General features: G+C 42.2%; 1 protein-coding gene across 2 annotated transcripts in view; it reads right to left on the bottom strand.

Annotated features, from left to right (window-relative positions):
* Positions 1 to 281: 281 nt before the first annotated feature.
* Positions 282 to 19608, bottom strand: part of EFCAB11 (EF-hand calcium binding domain 11) — a gene marked incomplete at its 3' end in the record, with an annotated part of 152056 nt that continues 132729 nt past the window's right edge. Inside the window, exons 6-7 of one of the 2 annotated variants that reach the window (XM_082844410.1) lie at positions 8905 to 8976; positions 282 to 461 (exon numbers count right to left, since the gene is read on the bottom strand). In XM_082844410.1, the coding sequence (XP_082700536.1) occupies positions 299 to 461; positions 8905 to 8976 (235 nt within the window). Of the gene's footprint in view, positions 462 to 8900; positions 8977 to 19608 lie in introns of those variants that run through there. The other variant, XM_082844411.1, reaches the window with a different exon arrangement.

Below are 19608 nucleotides of genomic sequence, written 5' to 3'. Positions count from 1 at the left end.
TGAGGTCTCTTCTTTGTCAGAAACCAACCCGTATAACAGGTTGTGAGCGTACTTCCCTATGGCAAAAGCCTGACCCCACTGGGACACTGTTGAGAGTTCAGAGTCCTATAAAGTTGCCATTAAGTGGTGGTTTTCCAGTTTTTGCTAATGTATCCTATAACATTATTTTGAAAGGCTATATATAACCCCTTTATATATTTTTAATTGACATCTAGACTTGTATTATACATTTAAAGTGGCAAGGGATATAATTTCCATCATACAGTAATACCTGAAAATTTTAAAATAAACTTTTATTTTAGAACAGTTTTAGGGGCTTCCCTGGTGGCGCAGTGGTTGAGAGTCCGCCTGCCGATGCAGGGGACACGGGTTCGTGCCCGGTCCGGGAAGATCCCACATGCCGCGGAGCGGCTGGGCCCGTGAGCCATGGCCGCTGAGCCTGCGCGTCCGGAGCCTGTGCTCTGCAACGGGAGAGGCCACAACAGTGAGAGGCCCAAGTACCACAAAAAACCCCACCAAAACCCAAAATAGAACAGTTTTAGATTTACAAAAAAAAAATCGTGAAGATAGTACAGATTTCCCCTACACCTCACACCCAGTTTCACCTATTATTAACATTTTACATTAGTGTCATATATTTGTTATAATTAATGAAACAATTTTGACATTACTATTAACCAAAGCCCATGCTTTATTCAGTTTTCCAGGGTTTTTATCTAACGTATTTTTCCTTTTCCAGGATCCCATCCCAGCTATCACATTACATTTAGCTGTCATGTCTCCTTAGGCTCCTCTTGGCTGTGACATTTCTCAGGCATTCCTTGTTTTTGACCTTGACAGTTTTGAGAAGTGCTGGTCAGGTATTTTGTAGAATGTCTCTGAATTAGGATTTGTCTGCTGTTTTTCTCATGATGGGACTGAGGTTGTGGGGTTTGAGGAGGAAAGCCAGAGAGGTTAAGGGTCATTTTCATCACATACATAAGGGTACACAGTATCAACAAGATTTATCACTGTTGATACTGACCTAGATCACCTGGCTCAAGTAGTGTTTGTCAGGTTTCACCACTGTTACTCTATGTCTCCCTTCCATACAGTACTGGTTGGAAGAAGGTCACTCTATGCAGTCCACACTTAAGGAATGGAGAGTTATGCTACACCTCTTTGAAGGCAGAGTACCTACGTAAATCATTTGGAATTCTTCTGCAAAGGAGATGTGTCTCAACTCTGCCATTTATTTATTCAATCATTTATTTGAATCAGTGTGGACTCGTGGATATTTATTTTATACTTTGAGTTATAATCCAATACCACTTTATTTTGTTACTCAAACTGTTCCAGCTTTGGCCACTTGGAGCTCTATTGGTTCTTGTGTCCCTTTGATACACCCCTACCAATGGAAGCTGTTTTTTTTAAATTTTGTTTTGCTTTGCTTTTTGAGCACTTCCTCACTTTCTGGCTCATCTTGCATATTTTACCACACTGAAAAAAAAAAAAAATTCCCTGTGCTTTACCTATTCACCCCTCCTCCACCACAAAAAACCCTTGATAATCACTGGCCTTTTAGTCATCACTATAGTTTTGCCTTTTCCAGAACGTCATATTGGTACCATACAGAATGTAGCCTTTTCACACTGGCTTCTTTCACTTAGAAATATGCATTTAAGATTCACCCATGTGTTTTTGTGGGTCAACAGCTCATTTCTTTTAATCACTGGATAATAATTCCATTGTACAGTTGTATCACATTTTGTTTATACAGTCATCTCTTGAAGGACATCTTGGCTGCTTCCAGCTTTGGGTGATGATGAATAAAGCTGCTATTAATAATCTTGGGCAAATTTTTTTGTGGAGAGAAGTTTTCAAATCAGTTGAGTAAACATGTAGGTTCATGACTGCTGGCTCGTCTGGTAAGACTATGCTTAGCTTTGTAAGAAACTGTCAAACTGTCTTCGGAAGTGGCTGTGCCATTTTGCATTCCCACCAGCAGTGAGTGAGTAGAAATTACTGAACTGAAAGTTAAACTGAGGGAGGAAGAGAGGGGGAGGAGGAGAACAGAGAATGAGAGACGTCAGGTCACATCGGCGGCGTAACATACGTGCAACTGGATTCTGAGAGGACATTCTCTTCAAGGATGTCAGAAAAGAAGTGTTTGAAGAGATAATGGCCAAGAGGTTTTCATATTTGATAAAATACATGAAGTATGTTGGAATTTTGGTTTCTATTTGTAGTGGGGGGTGGTGGTGGAATCTGTTGACACAAGGACATCAGTTAAAAAGCAGGTCAGATAGAACCCTGGATGGCTCAGTGTATGTAATTCTATCTATGGCTGTGATAGGAATAGCAGAAACAAAGGCAGGAAGGGTGGGAGGGAGGGAGGAAAGGAAGGAAGAAAGTAAGGAAGGAAGGAAGGAAGGAGGGAGGAAGGGAGGGTAGGGAAAAAGGGGGAGAAAAGAAAGACAATGGGCTTCCCTGGTGGCGCAGTGGTTGAGAGTCCGCCTGCCAATGCAAGGGACGCGGGTTCATGCCCTGTTCTGGGAAAATCCCACATGCCGCGGAGCAGCTGGGCCCGTGAGCCATGGTCGCTGAGCCTGCGCGTCCGGAGCCTGTGCTCGGCAATGGGAGAGGCCACAACAGTGAGAGGCCCGCGTACCGCAAAAAAAAAAAAAAAAAAAGACAGACAATGAATAAACCTCATCCCACAAGCAGTCCAATATAAGTAGCAGTAGAGAATGCTTGGTAGAGAAGTTGACTCAGCACTATTTCTGCCATGTTTAACCTTAGAAACATCATTTAAAGTCAAGGTTGGCTTCCTTCTTTAAAACAAAGAAGATGACCAAACCTGGCTTCTACTTTACAGTGACTATTATTATAATACTTGGGATGTACTTCCAGACCCTTGGTCAATTTTTTTGTAAAAATTTAGTATTATTGAAATTGTTCTTCCTAATGAATATACTACAGCAAACCTAACTGCTTTGTTCTCCTTTGAAGTTTTTTCCCCCACCAAGGATCAGTAAATCATAAAATAAGGAGTATATCTGGATTTCAGTTTATGTTTTCATATAAATTAATCTGCATTTTCTGTGAAGTTAGAGTGATGCTCTTTTTGATTCACACTTCTGAGCATTTTACCGATTTAGCAATCTAAGAGAAATTTAGATTGAACACTCCATATTTTATTATGTTAAATTGTTTTCAGCCACTTTTGAATCCACGTGGCCAAGCCAATTTAAATGTTTTGTAAGAAAGGTCACTCTGTGAGCTGCTATCCCTAATGCCATTACATTTCCATTTGTGTGGGTTTTAACTGTCTAATTCCGCAGTTCTAAACAGATTTCTCAAAAGTTACAAGAAAAAGGAAAGCAACCGTTTTTATTAACCCTAAATTACAATTCCGTAACTGAAGCGTGAACCCCAAGTACCGTGACTGTTGAAAACTACGGTTTAGAATTTACACACATAAGTGAGTGTTGCCCAATGAGGATGCACATCTATTTCAAAAATGCTTCCATTGTTCAGAGCATTTCTAGAAATCCTCTTTGAAAACCACCTTTAGAGCTGGCAGCACATTTTAAAAGATATTGTCTCTGGTGGCAAATCTTTGTCTCTTGAAAGTGGATTTGATTAATAACCCAATGTAATTTGGATTAAGCTTGGTGATGTGTAAGATGGGAATTAGTATTTAATACCTACCATGTGATAGAAGCTTGACCTGGGATGGCCAATGAATCTGGATAAACTCATTCTGGATCAAAAACAAAGTGTGACCAAAGAATACGGACCAGTGTCATAGATGATTTTCCCACTGGAGGTGATGTAGCAGAATAGCAGTTATTTATGCTTAATCAGGCTGGCAGGTTTGGCTCTCCACCCTGACACTCCACCCATCGCCACCACCTGGCCCGAGCCGCGTTACTTAGACTCTCTGAGGTGGTTTCCTCATTTATAAGAGAGGATGCTAATGTCTGTCTCATCAATTTTCAAGAATAAAATAAAATAATACAAAATACCCAGCAAAATTAGCCCCCCCTTTCCCCCCCTGAAGGTGACAATGGGGAAGGAAAAATATTCATTAGGACACTGATATACCTAAAATAGATAACTAATGAGAACCTACTGTATAGCACAGGGAACTCTACTCAATCCTCTGTGGTGACCTAAATGGGAAGGAAATCCAGAAAAGAGGGGATCTATGTATACGTATAGCTGATTCACTTTGCTGTACAGCAGAAACTAACACAACATTGTAAAGCAACTGCACTCCAATAAAAATTAAAAAACAAATTCACTAGGATGAAGGTGGCCCAGTGTTTTTTTAAATGGAATTTTATCTTATGGTGTATTTTCCTATTACTTCATCAGATATTAATTCCAAGGTTATTTGTTAATTTTCTATTTGGGGTAAAGATCTAGTTGTTATTTTGGTGTTTTTAGGCTAAGGGACTTGTATGTGTGTGTGTGAGTTGCCTGGTTGTGGGATGGTATGGTAGAGGTAGTTGTGAAAGATGAAGCTGAACAGACAAGTGGAGACAAGACTGTAGAGGGCTTTGAATGGCACGTTAAGGGTTAGACATGACCCAAATGAAAAGATGGCTATTAAAGCTTCTGAGCAGAGAAGAAAAAAAAAACAAAAACAATTCTATTTGTGCTTTGAGAAGATAACTGACATGCTGGACTAAATTTCATGACAGTGGGGTCTAGTTCTTAACTTGTCACCACACCCTTTACTCATCTTTATAGCAATGAATAGAAGAACATATGCCCCAATGGACGGATGGGAGTGGGAATAAGAACACAGGCCGAGAGATCATGATGCATGGAAGGAAATGTCATGAAAGTTTTTGCAGATGCAGACTCAAAGGATGCAGTGACTGACTGGATGTCACAGTGGAGGAAGATGGGGGAGATTTGAAAGAAACTCCTAGGTGTCTGGTTCAGATGAGAGCTTGGGGTGGGGGATGGGATGGATGCCATTAACAGAAACAGAAAACACAGAATGAGAAGCCAATTTTGGAAATCAGAGAAAACAATGAGTCTGATTTTAGTTCAGTGAGCTTGGGTTGAGGTGAAAACGTCCAACCGGCAAATGAAAACACAGGTCTGGGTGCAGCAGAGATCAAGACGAAAGATGAAGTTTGGTTGGTGGAGTCACACCCGTAGAGGTGACAGCTGAAGTCTTGGGAGAGAATGAAATCATCCTTGGAGAATGTGTTGATCAAGAAGAGTGGCCAAGGACTCCCCTGGTGGCGCAGTGGTTAAGAATCTGCCTGCCAATGTAGGGGGCACGGGTTCAAGCCCTGGTCCAGGAAGATCCCACATGCTGCGGAGCAACTAAGCCCATGTGCCACAACTACTGAAGCCCGCATGCCACAACTACTGAAACTTGCGCGCCTAGAGCCCGTGCTCTGCAACAAGAGAAGCCACCGCAACGAGAAGCCTGCACATCGCATTGAAGAGTAGCCCTCGCTCGCCGCTCCTAGAGAAAGCCCACAGGCAGCAACGAAGACCCAACGCAACCAAAAATAAATAAATAAATTTATTAAAAAAAAAAAAAAAAAGAGTGGCCAATTAGAGTACCCTAGAGAATACTAACACTTACAAGATAGTTGAAGATACAGGAAAAGAGAGTAGAATGGGAAGAATGGGCACAGAAATACCACGAGAGAGCAGTGCTATGGAGGCTAAAGAGAGAAGGACCCAAGAGAAAGGACAAGTGTGATGGGGTCCGAGAGGGGCTCGTGCGTTTGGCCACTGGAAATCACTGGTGATCTCTGAGAGACAGCTGTTGCCACAGGGGAAGACTGGAGCTGGTCATAGTGAAAGATCCGCTGGAGGCAGAGGTATCAGCGAGAGAGATCTGGCGACAGCTTCCTCTTCCATCTTGGCTGCTTCTTCTTAGTCTATTTAGAAGACTCTTTTCTCTGCTGCCCCAGTAAATGTTGATGTTACCTAGTATCTGTCCTTGGCTCTATGCTTGTAACAGTTAGGGTTCTCTTGGTTTCAGATAACAGAAAGCAACTCCAGCTGGCTTGAGCAGGAAGATTTATTGGAAGGATACAGAGTTACCTCATAGGACCCAAAGGGTTATGACTGGGCCTTGTGTATAAGCTTTAATCAGAAATCCAGTACCATGGGTTTCTCTAGTTCCTCTCTTGTTCCCCTCTTCGTGTCTGTTTCATTTTCTGCTCTCACTGCAAACCAGCTGCCTTGGTTTTCCAGGCCACATGGTGGCAAACACGTCTGCCCCTCGCCCCTGAGTCATAACCACTCATTCGGCTGGAGGAGCGCTGTTCCGCCTCCCTCACTCTCACTCCTGAGGTCTTCCACGGGGAGAGACTGAGCTGATCAGCTTGCATAAACGCCCATCCTTGGGCCATGCAACTGAAGGGAGACCAACAGGGTCACACTGCAGACAGCATCATGTGGCTTGGGGACGAGGGTGGGCAGGGGCCTGGAAGTGAGAAGCTGGGGCAAAGCTTACAAGACAAGGATTTGGACGGAGTGTAGCGGGAGTGGTAAGGAGGGAAGGTGACATGAGCAGCTTCTCACGGCCCCTTCTTTCGGTCTGTGCTCTGCCCTGAGAGCCTGGGCCCTCCTAAGCATCAAATCCTCGAGGTGCTCTCCCTCCTAGAGAAGGTCCAGGTCATATTGCTTTCTTCTAAAAAAAGAACAGGGGATGGCCGCCCAGCTCTTATCAACTTCCCCTCCTGTGACCAGCCCTCAGCACACCTGGCTGAGTGTCTAGGGACCAAGCCTATACCCTCAAGATGAATCAGAGTTGACTGATCCAGGGGCCAACTGAAGCCTCTTTCTAGGGTCTTTGCACTTGCACAGATGACGGGCCAATTCCTTTTTAGAATGGTGGGAGGCTGCAGTGACCAGGGGACAGGGGCAGAGTCCGGAGGTGCTTGTGTTACTCGTTCTCATTTTCCTGGAAACCCAGCTGCACCACTGCCCTTCCTATGTTGGATTATATAAGCTAGCCCAGTATTTTCTAGTAAATTCCTTTTCTGTCTAAGCTAGTCTGGGTAGGTTTCTGTCACTGAGACCTCACTGAGACCGAAGAGAGCCTGGGCTAATCCCGGATCAAGGCAGTTGCCCAATAGCTCTTCCCACCCTGGCCTCCTGCCTGCCACTCAACGGGAGGACGTGACCTCTCCCTCTCTCTTGTCATGATTACAGGAAGAAATAAGGTCCAAATAGTGATTGCAATACAAGGTTTTGGTATTCTGGCAATTACTGAAATATAAGCATTTTGTTGGTAGATTACTCTAATTTTTTATTTTAAAAATCTAAAAGCAGTACCACTTATGTACTGAGATGAGGACCAACGACTGAACTATTCAATTTATGATGAAAATACTTGCTGAATAAAACTCTACCCAAAGTCAGAAAGGGCTTTTCATCAGCCAGAACAATTTGTCCTAAAACGCACGTGATGCTCAAGGATACCATGGGTCCACTTTGTTCTTGAAATAATATTTCACGTGTACTTCTTAATGATTTTCAAAGTTTTCTTCATTTTAGATAGTGTTTAGTATGCTAATTTTGGAATAAGACTTTATTTTTTAACAACCTTTTAATTTTGGAATAGTTTTAGGTTTATAGAAAGATTGTGAAGATAGAATAGAGAGTTCCCATGTACTCACTCACTTTCCCCTATGATGAATATTTTCTATGAGTATGGTACATTTGTCACAATTAATGAACCAATATTGATATAGCATTATGAACTAAAGTGCATACCTTACTAGTGTTTCCCTAACGTCCTTTCTTCTATTCCAGGATCCCCTCCAGAACACCAAATCACATTTAGCTGTTATGTCTCTGTAAGCTCCTCTGATTTATGACAGTTTATTAGGTTTATCTGCTAATACTTTGTGTCAGAAGGCTGCTTATTTAATGTTTCTCTTTGACAAATGTACATATTTCCTTGACCTTTTAATACTTTTAAAATTTGAATTATATTAGATGTTTTCACAGTGTTGTTAATGTTTAGCATTCTGAACATTTACAGATAAAATATTAGTACTGATATGAGTATTTATTTAAAATAAGTGCTGAATGTCCAGGGTCACAGTTTTTGTTCTAGGACAGCAGTCCCCGGATCCCAGGTATGGATGGGCAGAAAACAGAGGATGGGAACACAGATGGCTAAGGCTCTCGTGGCAGGGCAGAGCCGCCCAGAACCAGGGAGGGTACAGCACAGGGCAGCTGGGCAGCCCAGGGCTTGTTGTTCTGCTGCAGGAACCGCAGGCCCAGGCCATTCTAATGGGTTCTGCAGGTAAGTCTTTTGCCTCCGATATCCTTACTGCACCCTGTCCTTCCTCTGTATGCAGCTGGAGAAGACTTATACTAATGTCAGCTCAATCTGGTTTTTCCATCTTGCACAACCAGCGCCCTAGGGCCATTTTTGCGATGATGATTTTTGATGACTACTAAGGATACATTGTCTTAGAGAAGTCTTAACTTTGTTTTCCAAAAGCCTTGCTCATTGCTTGGAACACAGTCAACACTCAGTTGCATGTACATGCTATTATTTGTTCAACCAAAGCTGAATGCAGGAAGGAAACTGGTACCACTGGCAGTTCCTGACACTAGGAACTGCTGAGGATCAGGGAGGCTGTGGGTAGGGTGGCAAGGACCAGTAAATGAGTGGAGCATCCTGGCTGGCAGCATTGGTGGGGGGGGAGTCGGGGGTTGAGAGTAAAGAGGAGGGGGGTTGGGGGCCATCCCAGTGGCAGTGCAAGCAACTGTGAGCATCTGAGAACCATGACGAAGAGTTTAACGGAAGGTATGCAGCATGACATCATTGGTAGAGTGGGATTCGACATCTAAATATATCACAATCTATTTCGGTCTCCCCACAGGTTGCCCAAAGCAGCACACAATAGTTAGGCTTACTTTTGTCCGTAGTTCATGGCATATTCGAAGTCTTTAAAGCTGACGTGACCATCTGAGTCTTGATCTACTTCCCTGGAAAATGAAACAGAAAGTTATTCACAGGTTAGTTTCGTCTCACCTTATGCATCAAGAGCACATCAGAACCTTCATTTGTTTTCATGTCTACGTGAAAGGCACGTATTTTATCTACTTGAATGCTGAGGTTGATGTTTATCTTTTTTTTTTTTCCTTGATAATACCTAAGGTGTGAAGGAAAGGAAAAGTTATTTATTAAAACCTACAGAAATAATATATTCAATAAATTTAAAGGAATGTCATCAAGTGCACAGGTTATATTAAAAAAGGCAGGAGTGATGATTTTTCTAGTCATCCTGCAAATTCTTTCTGTGATATGTCAATAAATATACATGCATTTGTCAACCAAAAACACAATGCAGGAGGCTGCAAAGAAGAAAAGAGTTTATTTAGGGTCTGAAGAATTGCAGTTTGGGAGATACAAATTCGGGTAACCCCGAAAGAGTGTTCAAAGGAAGAGACGAAAAGCCACGGGGTTGTTAAAAGCTGCTTGGTGAAATTTGTGACTGACTCTGACTCAAGTTAGAAAAGATTTGCCCTTGAGGAGTCACACGTTGTTTTAAGGTAAGGGTCCAGTAAATATTTTGCGTTTCTGGAAGGTGTTCTGGATGACGTCACCAGGACAAAAGATTTTGATGTGCAGAAGTCACACTTCCTTAATGGTCTCCTGGCTCCAGTTTAGAGAACTCTCTTAGCAACACCAACTCCATTTTGATTTTCCTTTCACACATTACACAACAGAAGTGTGGAATAAAGAATTAAGAGATAAGAAAAACATTTGGGGAGTAAATAATAACGATGGGAACAGTGACTGACACCTTGCCTCGCACTGTCTTTATATCACCTGTCTCTTCAAATCTGTGCACAGATGCCAGGACGGGTCCATTTTACAGACATGGAGCCTAAAGGGGTTCAGTGGTTTCTGAAGGATCATGTTGCTGGTAAGTAACCAGATTTGAAATTCAAATCATGATTGTTAAATTCCCAAACCAGGGCTCTATACTCTATTCCACATGTCTCCCTATGTAAATAGGATGGTCCAGAGAGAAGCGGTTGTGTTGCAATTCCCATGCAGCTAACTCAAGCTCCGGAAGTTTTCACTGGCTTCATTCATGGCCTCGGAAGCTTGGTTAATTCCTCACAAACACCTGATAAGCTTTTCTGACTCCTATGGAGAGAGGTGAAGATGTGAGCCTCTGGCTGGTCAGCGGAGGGTGTGGGCGGCCTCAGCTGGGTTGTCCGTGTGTGTCGCTACAGACACTGAGACACGGGCATTGCTCCTTGAACAGGGAGCAGAGGAATGGCACCCATTCCACCTGGTTAAGATAACACATGGTAGAAGGACAAAATCATGGCATAAGCAATACATTCAACTGCTACCAGTGAAAGCAGTGTTTAAGAGTGTGTTTGAAAGATAACTGATGAGTTGTGGTCCCAATTCCTCTTTGGGGGGCACTCTAAAACAATGCATTACGTGCCTTATTTGCCTTATTGGGTTGGTGCAAATTATATTTTGTTGAAACGGCAAATGGTATTAACCATGACATAGGGCTTTTTAAAGCAAGGACTGGCCCGAGTAACAAAGCCACTAATCACTGTAATAGTTTTAAAGCAGGCTTTTAAAATATTGAATTCTAAAATAAACTTTCTGAATATTTCATGCCAAAGTCTCTGAAGTCTATAATGGTACTGGATAGAGTGATAATAATTTTTCATTCTTTTGAAGTAGAGAAAATCCCTACTTCTCTGCCCCAGGGCAAAACCATGTTGCAGTATGTTAGTATAAAATGATTGCAGACTGTAGGGGCCATTATTCTTGTTACTTCTTTTGGTAAAATATACATGACGATTTCATGCTATACAGGACCAAAAGCAAAATGTCGGATCTCTTCTAAGGGATTAGAAATAATCAGTATCACATGTTACTGATTACAGAGTATAAATCATCCCTCCTATTAAATTAGATAATTGAAGATTCTTAATATTGCCTACGTATTTTTTCTCAAGGAATTGGATTAGATAAATGGCCTTTTTTCTTCCCACTCTGAACTGATATGATTGAACTATAAATCTCATAGGGTGAGTTAAGTGGATAACCTAGAAAAGTAATATTTAGAATAAACTGTTTCTGATATATATATGTGTGTGCGTGTGTGTGTATGTGTGTTCATTCACTTATTGAGATGCTGAATGCTTGTAGAAAAGGAAATCCTTTTGCCTGATTTTCTCAGTAAATAACTTTATTGTAATTCCATTAACTTATTTTTCTTGCTGCCTTTGCCAAAGCTTCCCATCATAAAATGGGCACAGTATAACCAAGAGATATTAAAATGGAAAAGTTTACTCATAAGGCTTGGAGTGGCGTTTTTATAATGAATGGAGGAACATCATGTTTATATTTAGAATGAGACATGGTAAAATACTGTCTTCAACTTTTCTTCCTCATCACATATATATATGGTCGTCTCAAGGAGAATGAAAAGGAAATTCACATTTCAGAGCTATAATTTTAAAAGCTAAAATACTGTTTTTCATTGCAGACGGAATTATTCCCAAGAAGGAAAGTTTCACAGCACCCACACTCAAGTCACCATGTGATGGACGAGCAGATGTGGCAGGTGGGTAGAATTAGTGGTATGCTGAGGAGATGAAGAAAACGTCATTAGGTAAAACGTTTCATTGTTTCTGTTTACAGTGTTTAACCCTAAAAGGAGTATACTCTCCTTATGAAACTAGAGTGTGCTGTCTTGGTGTCACCAACATACATTCAGCACTGAAATATTCCACCACCGTCACTCCAACTAGAAATAAACTCTGGGAAGGCAAGAACTTTCTCTTGTTTGCTGCTGTGTCCCCACCTCTTCGCCCATAGCGGGTAATGAATGTTTGCAGAGTGAATGAATTTGTGGAGTAAATGAATCTGGGGAAACAGTGGACAACATTTTGGAATATCTACTGCCTCCCAGGAGGTTTGGGGGGATTAAAGAAAGTATATCATCACTGTTTTTATAGAGTCTAAAATACTAGCCAGAGAAATAATAACACACTGAAGAAGGCACCTAGGAGCCATCACTCAGGGACCAATAAGGAACGGTCAATTGTGGTCTCCATGCCCCACCACATTTTGTAAATACAGACCAGGTAGAGAGAGACCAAGTAAGACATGGACTCTGAAAGATGAGGTTGCTTAGTAGAGCAATGGATGGAAGGAACCCCTTGAGTGTCAGGCTGAACAATTTAGAGATAAAGAGCTGGAAACTGGAAACCAAGGCAGAGCACTGGACACATCCGCGTCTAACCTGCCCTGTAGCTGAAGTCCAAGCACTTGAAGCCACTTAACTAACTTCTCTTTTACTGGACATGTGGCTATAGACATAGATATAGATACATGCATATATACACACATACATACAGGCTTATATTTCACAACTGTCTTTTTAAAGGAATGAACAAAGTTTATACAGATGGATGAGAGGAAAATAAACTGCTATGAACAACAATAACTGCTTTCTAGACATGTAAATCCAGTTAAATTAAAGGCTTTTTGGTTTGCTTGGTTTTGAGATGCAAAGGGAGAGCTGGAATTGATGTGGGGAGTACAGACTCAAGAGAGTTGAACTGCTCTGTGTAACTTAGTATGAACAATATAGGACCATCTGGGAGGAAGGAGATGATGAGCAAGATAAGAAAGGATGCAGGGAGAAGGGCTACTGAGGGCTAGGGAGGAGGCTGGGATGCTATACGATGGGAACTGGCCCAAGAAAAAGGCCCCAGTGATCAAAGGTCCTTTAATTAACTGCTACGTTTACTGTGTGCTCCGAAGTTGTTCGTGTTGCATGTTATAACCTCTCCTTTATCTTCACCAAGAGCTTGACAGGCACACAGTCTAAGGGGGGATGGTGTGTTTGGGGAGTGTGTGCTGAGTTCGGCACTGGAGATGAGTTCTGTCTGAGCGGGTGCAGTAGGGAGTAACAAAAGTGGGGTATGGTAAGATGACCATCAACTGAATTAACTCAGAGAGATGAGAACTCAGAGCCACAGGCCTTCCAGAAATTTGCAAAAACCCAGGAAGTGCTTTAAAATTCCATAGGATATGGAATGGGAGTCCCAGGCAATACCATGTGGACTTCGAAGGGCAGAAGACCCAGGGTGACAATGGGATACATTGAGAATTTCAGGCAGGACTAGACTCTGTCCATTCAGCTGAATTCCACTAGTTTTCATATCTGTTAAAATACAAACATTTTTTGACTCATCAGATAAGTGGTTATAATTACTTTTATCACCACGAGCTTTAGCATTTGTCTCTTTACATCCTGATTTGTTAAGCAAGATTCTGCTTTCCTTTTTTTTTTTTAAACATCGTTATTGGAGTATAATTGCTTTAAAATGGTGTGTTAGTTTCTGCTTTATAACAAAGTGAATCAGTTATACATATACATATGTCCCCATATCTCTTCCCTCTTGCGTCTCCCTCCTTCCCACCCTCCCTATTTCACCCCTCTAGGTGGTCACAAAGCACCGAGCTGATCTTCCTGTGCTATGCGGCTGCTTCCCACTAGCTAGCTATTTTACATTTGGTAGTGTATATATGTCCATGCCACTCTCTCACTTTGTCACAGCTTACCCTTCCCCCTCCCTATATCCTCAAGTCCATTCTCTAGTAGGTCTGTGTCTATTTCTGTCTTGTCCCTAGGTTCTTCATGACCATTTTTTTTCTTTTTAGATTCCATATATATGTGTTAGCATACGGTATTTGTTTTTCTCTTTCTGACTTACTTCACTCTGTATGACAGAATCTAGGTCCATCCACCTCACTGTAAATAACTCAATTTCGTTTCTTTTTATGGCTGAGTAAAATTCCATTGTATACATGTGCCACCCCTTCTTTACCCATTCATCTGTTGATGGACACTTAGGTTGCTTCCATGTCCTGGCTACTGGAAATAGAGCTTCAATGAACATTTTGGCACATGACTCTTTTTGAATTATGGTTTTCTCAGGGTATATGCCCAGTAGTGGGATTGCTGGGTCGTATGGTAGTTCTATTTTTAGTTTTTTAAGGAACCTCCGTACTGTTCTCCATAGTGGCTGTATCAATTTACATTCCCACCAACAGTGCAAGAGGGTTCCCTTTTCTTCACACCGTCTCCAGCATTTATTGTTTGTAGATTTTTTGATGATGGCCATTCTGACTGTTGTGAAGTGATGTCGCATTGTAGTTTTGATTTGCATTTCTCTAATGATTAATGATGTTGAGCATTCTTTCATGTGTTTGTTGGCAATCTGTACATCTTCTTTGGAGAAATGTCTATTTAGGTCTTCTGCCTATTTTTGGATTGGGTTGTTTTTTTGATATTGAGCTGCATGAGCTGCTTGTAAATTTTGGAGATTAATCCTTTGTCAGTTGCTTCATTTGCAAATATTTTCTCCCATTCTGAGAGTTGTCTTTTCGTCTTGTTTATGGTTTCCTTTGCTGTGCAAAAGCTTTGAAGTTTCATTAGGTCCCATTTGTTTATTTTTGTTTTTATTTCCTTTTCCCTAGGAGGTGGGTCAGAAAGGATCTTGCTGTGATTTATGTCACAGAGTGTTCTGCCTATGTTTTCCTCTAAGAGTTTAATAGTGTCTGGCCTTACATTTAGGTCTTTAATCCATTTTGAGTTTATTTTTGTGTATGGTGTTGGGAGTGTTCTAATTTCATTCTTTTACGTGTACCTGTCCAGTTTTCCCAGCACCACTTATTGAAGAGGCTGTCTTTTCTCTACTGTATATTCTCGCCTCCTTTATCAAAGATCACAAGCACTGAAATTGAAACTGTGGTTAAAAATCTTCCAACAAACAAGAGCCCAGGACCAGATGGCTTCACAGGCGAATTCTATCAAACATTTAGAGAAGGGCTAACACCTATCCTTCTCAAACTTTTCCAAAATATAACAGAGGGAGGAACACTCCCAAACTCATTCTACGAGGCCACGGTCACCCTGATACCAAAATCAGACAAAGATGTCACAAAGAAAGAAAACTACACGCCAATATCACCGATGAACACAGATGCAAAAATCCTCAACAAAATACTAGCAAACAGAATCCAACAGAACATTAAAGGATCATACACTATGATCAAGTGGGGTTTATCCCAGGAATGCAAGGATTCTTCAATATACACAAATCAATCAATGTGATACATCATATTAACAAACTGAAGGAGAAAAACCATATGATCATCTCAATAGATGCAGAGAAAGCTTTCGACAAAATTCAACACCAATTTTTGATAAAAACCCTCCAGAAAGTAGGCATAGAGGGAACTTTCCTCAACATCATAAAGGCCATATATGACAAACCCACAGCCAACATCGTCCTCAATGGTGAAGAACTGAAACAATTTCCACTAAGATCAGGAACAAAACAAGGTTGCCCACTCTCACCACTCTTATTCAACATAGTTTTGGAGGTTTTAGCCACAGCAATCAGAGAAGCAAAGGAAATACAAGGAATCCAAATCGGAAAAGAAGTAAAGCTGTCACTGTTTGCAGATGACATGATTCTATACATAGAGAATCCTAAAGATGCCACCAGAAAACTACTAGAGCTTATCAACGAATTTGGTAAAGTAGCAGGATACAAAATTAATGCACAGAAATCTCTTGCATTCCTATACACTAATGATGAAAAATCTGAAAGTGAAATTAAGAACACTCCCATTTACCATTGCAACAAAAAGAATAAAATATCTAGGAATAAACCTAAGGAGACAAAAGACCTGTATGCAGAAAATTATAAGACATTGATGAAAGAAGTTAAAGATGATACAAATAGATGGAGAGATATACCATGTTCTTGGATTGGAAGAATCAACATTGTGAAAATGACTCTACTACCCAAAGCAATCTACAGATTCAATGCAATCCGTATCAAACTACCACTGGCATTTTTCACAGTACTAGGACAAAAAAATTCACAATTTGTATGGAAACACACAAGACCCCGAAAAGCCAAAGCAATCTTGAGAACGAAAAACGGAGCTGGAGGAATCAGGCTCCCTGACTTCAGACTATACTACAAAGCTACAGTAATCAAGACAATATGGTACTGGCACAAAAACAGAAATATAGATCAATGGAACAGGATAGAAAGCCCAGAGATACTCTATCCTTTTGTGATGCAGTGTGGACTTATCCCAGACTAGATATGTTCCTGTGAACTAGAGGCTAAGTGGCCCCCACCTTGAAGGAGCCAGGGTTTCACACTGTGAATTTTTTTTATTAAGCTCAGCACCAGTGCTGCTCTAACATTACATTCTAAAGAAAAACATAGGTTGTTTTTAAATTTTAAAAATACATAAATAGCAAATGTTTCTCACAAATAGTAAATTTACATCATACCAATTTCTTATAATGTTTTGAAAATAATTTTTGTTGTAAAATAATTCAAGATGGGCTTCCCTGGTGTCACAGTCGTTAAGAATCCTCCTGCCAATGCAGGGGACACGGGTTCAAGCCCTGGTCTGGGAAGATCCCATGTGCTGCAGAGCAACTAAGCCTGGGCACCACAACTACTGAGCCTGCACTGTGGACCCCGTGAGCCACAACTACTGAAGCCTGAGTGCCTAGAGCCCGTGCTCTGCAACAAGAGAAGCCACCACAAGGAGTAGCCCGTGCACCGCAACAAAGAGTAGCTCCCACTCACTGCAACTAGAGAAAGTCCGTGTGCAGCAACGAAGACCCAAAGCAGCCAAACATAAACCACTAGATGCCAGTAGGACTCTCCCCCAGCCCTCCCCGGCTATAACGGTCAAAAATGTCTCCCCGGGCTTCCCTGGTGGCGCAGTGGTTGAGAATCTGCCTGCCGATGCAGGGGACACGGGTTCGTGCCCCGGTCTGGTAAGATCCCACATGCCGCGGAGCGGCTGGGCCCGTGAGCCATGGCCGCTGAGCCTGCGCGTCCGGAGCCTGTGCTCCGCAACGGGAGAAAAATAAAATGTCTCCCCTTATTGCCAAGTGTCTTCTGGGGGGACAAAACCATCCCTGATTGAAAACCACTGAGCTAGAGGAGCCAAAGTCAGAGGCAATTCTCTGGAACATTCCAGCTAAATCTATACTTACTAGAAAATTGCTTTAAAGACTTTTTTTTCTAAACAAGTGATTTCAGGGCAGAGGAGGCATGTTTCTTGGACAGATTAAGCAGATAATTGCCTCAACACTCTGCCTCGCCGACACTAAGGTTTTGAATGGAGCCCAGAGAAGAACGCAAGCTTTGCCTTCTTCTGGTGATAACAGAGCCAGTGGCGGGCATATCTGTGTTCGCAGCACATACACTGACAGTCGGCAATTATTTTGAGTCACTGTGATAGTTACACGGGGTGTTGAAAGTTGACGCTACATTTGATTCACCTGAAACATGAATGAGAAATTTAATGTGGAGGCAAAGATGTAAATGAGAAAAGTTTTCTGAGTGGAATTTTTGGGGCAGGGAAAAGGGAGAGAGGCCTTCTTTCTGATTCTTTACGGAATAATTTAAAGGAAAGTCAGAACTACCATTATATTAGGGACAAAGCCATCATACTGACTGAACAGTGAGAGTAAAAATTACCCTCCAAGCAAGGAGCCCCTGCTGGGCATGAGAGGACCCGCCAATTGAAGATGCGATGCTGACAGCTCCTCCCGCAAGCAGCCTTCTCTTCTGAGGACCCTGCCGGTTCTCCTCACTGGCGTGCTTGCCTCTTTGTTGATGAGAGTCCTGCAGGGCTCGACAGCAATTCAGTCGGTGATGTGTTTATTAATTTTACCTTTTTAGAGACGTGTTGTTATAAAGCAGAAACGAACACACCATTGTAAAGAAATTATACTCCAATAAAGATGTTAAAAAGAAAGAAAGAAAGAAAGAAAGAAAAGCCATTCAGACACCCAGGAAAGACAGAAGAGCCATGTAGATGGTTTCTGGTCCTTTGCAGGTTCCTACATGGCTCTGGCAGATGCCTTCCCTTTAGTGTGTGTTGCACCCCCTTCGTGCCCCGCCTCACACTCGCCACCCATCTTTTGCTCCAGCCTTTGCTGGGGGTGCCTCGCGTCACCAGGTACCTCCCGCTGTTCACCTGGGATTGCCTGGAATCACCTGGGCGGGGCCTAACCCTTAAAGCCCTGAAGTATGAAAAAAGGAGTTAACGCCCCATAGGTGACCCTTGACCAATGAGGGGACAGGCGTCAATGGATAACCACTTTCCCTCGGTCCCTCTGAGGGTCTCTCGGCTCATGGGAGGTTCTGGTGGGACTGAGTTGCTCACAGATGTAACAACCGCGGTAAGAGGTCCTTGCGCCGGTTTGCTTTCATTACCTGTTCTGCTCTTGCACACCAAGGTTGTGCCCCAAGCAAGCAACCTGCAATGCAAGCCCTCATCCGAAGCTCTGCTTTCAGAGAGATCCCAGGCTGACACAGTGAAAAGTTTATTTTGAGAGATGAAGTTCTCACGGGGCATTTAAATTGCCATCATCAACAGCATATGTCACATCAGATCCTCATTCAAGTAAAAGGGGACTCACTATTGAAACAGATCAGTTTCTTCTATGTGCAAAATGATTTTTAGAGCAAATTAAATATTCCCTTTAAGAAGAGCTCTGAAGGTTGAAGTTCCAGGCAGTTGAAATGCCAAAGTCAACCAGAAAAAGAGAGTAGCATTCTCTTCACTGTATCATATGCATGTCTTACTTACTATCTAGCCTGCCAACAATAAATGGTATTATTAGACTTTAGGTGAGGACAATATATTCCTCAGTATAAGAGACTTCTTCTGCCACGTGGATGCAGAGGTACAGCTATGGACTGGCTGTGGGCAGGTGGTGGAATTGGCCATTGAGGATGAACTGTGGAGGATAAAAGGATGGCCAGGAACAAAGAATGACACAAGGCTGGCAAAACTTTGGCCTCATTAGGATCAGGCTCAGCCTACTAGATGAAAGACACAGTGGATGCTGTCAGCTACTTCCCCAGCATCTATGCCCCCATCCCCTGTGCTACTCAGCAGCTGTGTGATTTGGGTGGATGGGTTCCCACTCCAAGCTCCAGAAGCGGGATCCCACTGGCCTAATAAGCCAACCGATTTAATCCCACTCTCCTTAGTGTGGTGACTGGTTTAAGGATTCGCTGGTTGATTAGTACGTGGCATTCCTCCCCTGACCACTGCTGATGGGCAAAGAGTTGGGTCAACCATAATGAAGCCTGGAAATTTTGTTTGCGAGCTGAGAAAGGAGAAGCTCTTTCAGCTGGGATGCAGAGGTGACACGATATTACAATGGTCCTTTTCCTACCACAAGAGTACGAAGTCCACAACAGTTCTATGAGCCACTGATCCAAAAATTTTTGCACCTGCTTTTCATTGTCAATTATCAGCCTGAAAATGGAGCTATACACAGTGAAGGGAAAAATCAGAAAAATTAGAGTGAACTGGAGCCTAATCAACCAGGCCTGAAGCATGCCCAATTTCAAAACTCTTAGTCACCTGATCCAATAAATTCCCTGGGTTGTTAAAGGAAGTATGAAATGGATTTCCTGGTACTTGCAAATAAAAGTGTCCTGACATGCCAGGTATCCCATCTGAAATCTTTTCTAAACCTTATAATATCTGGAACTTGG

This window comes from Leucopleurus acutus (genome assembly GCF_964270905.1).
Source record: "Leucopleurus acutus genome assembly, chromosome: 1".
NCBI classification, from domain to species: Eukaryota; Metazoa; Chordata; class Mammalia; order Artiodactyla; family Delphinidae; genus Leucopleurus; species Leucopleurus acutus.
Note: the sequence above shows the minus strand (reverse complement) of the source record. Positions and strands in the feature narration are given on the sequence as shown.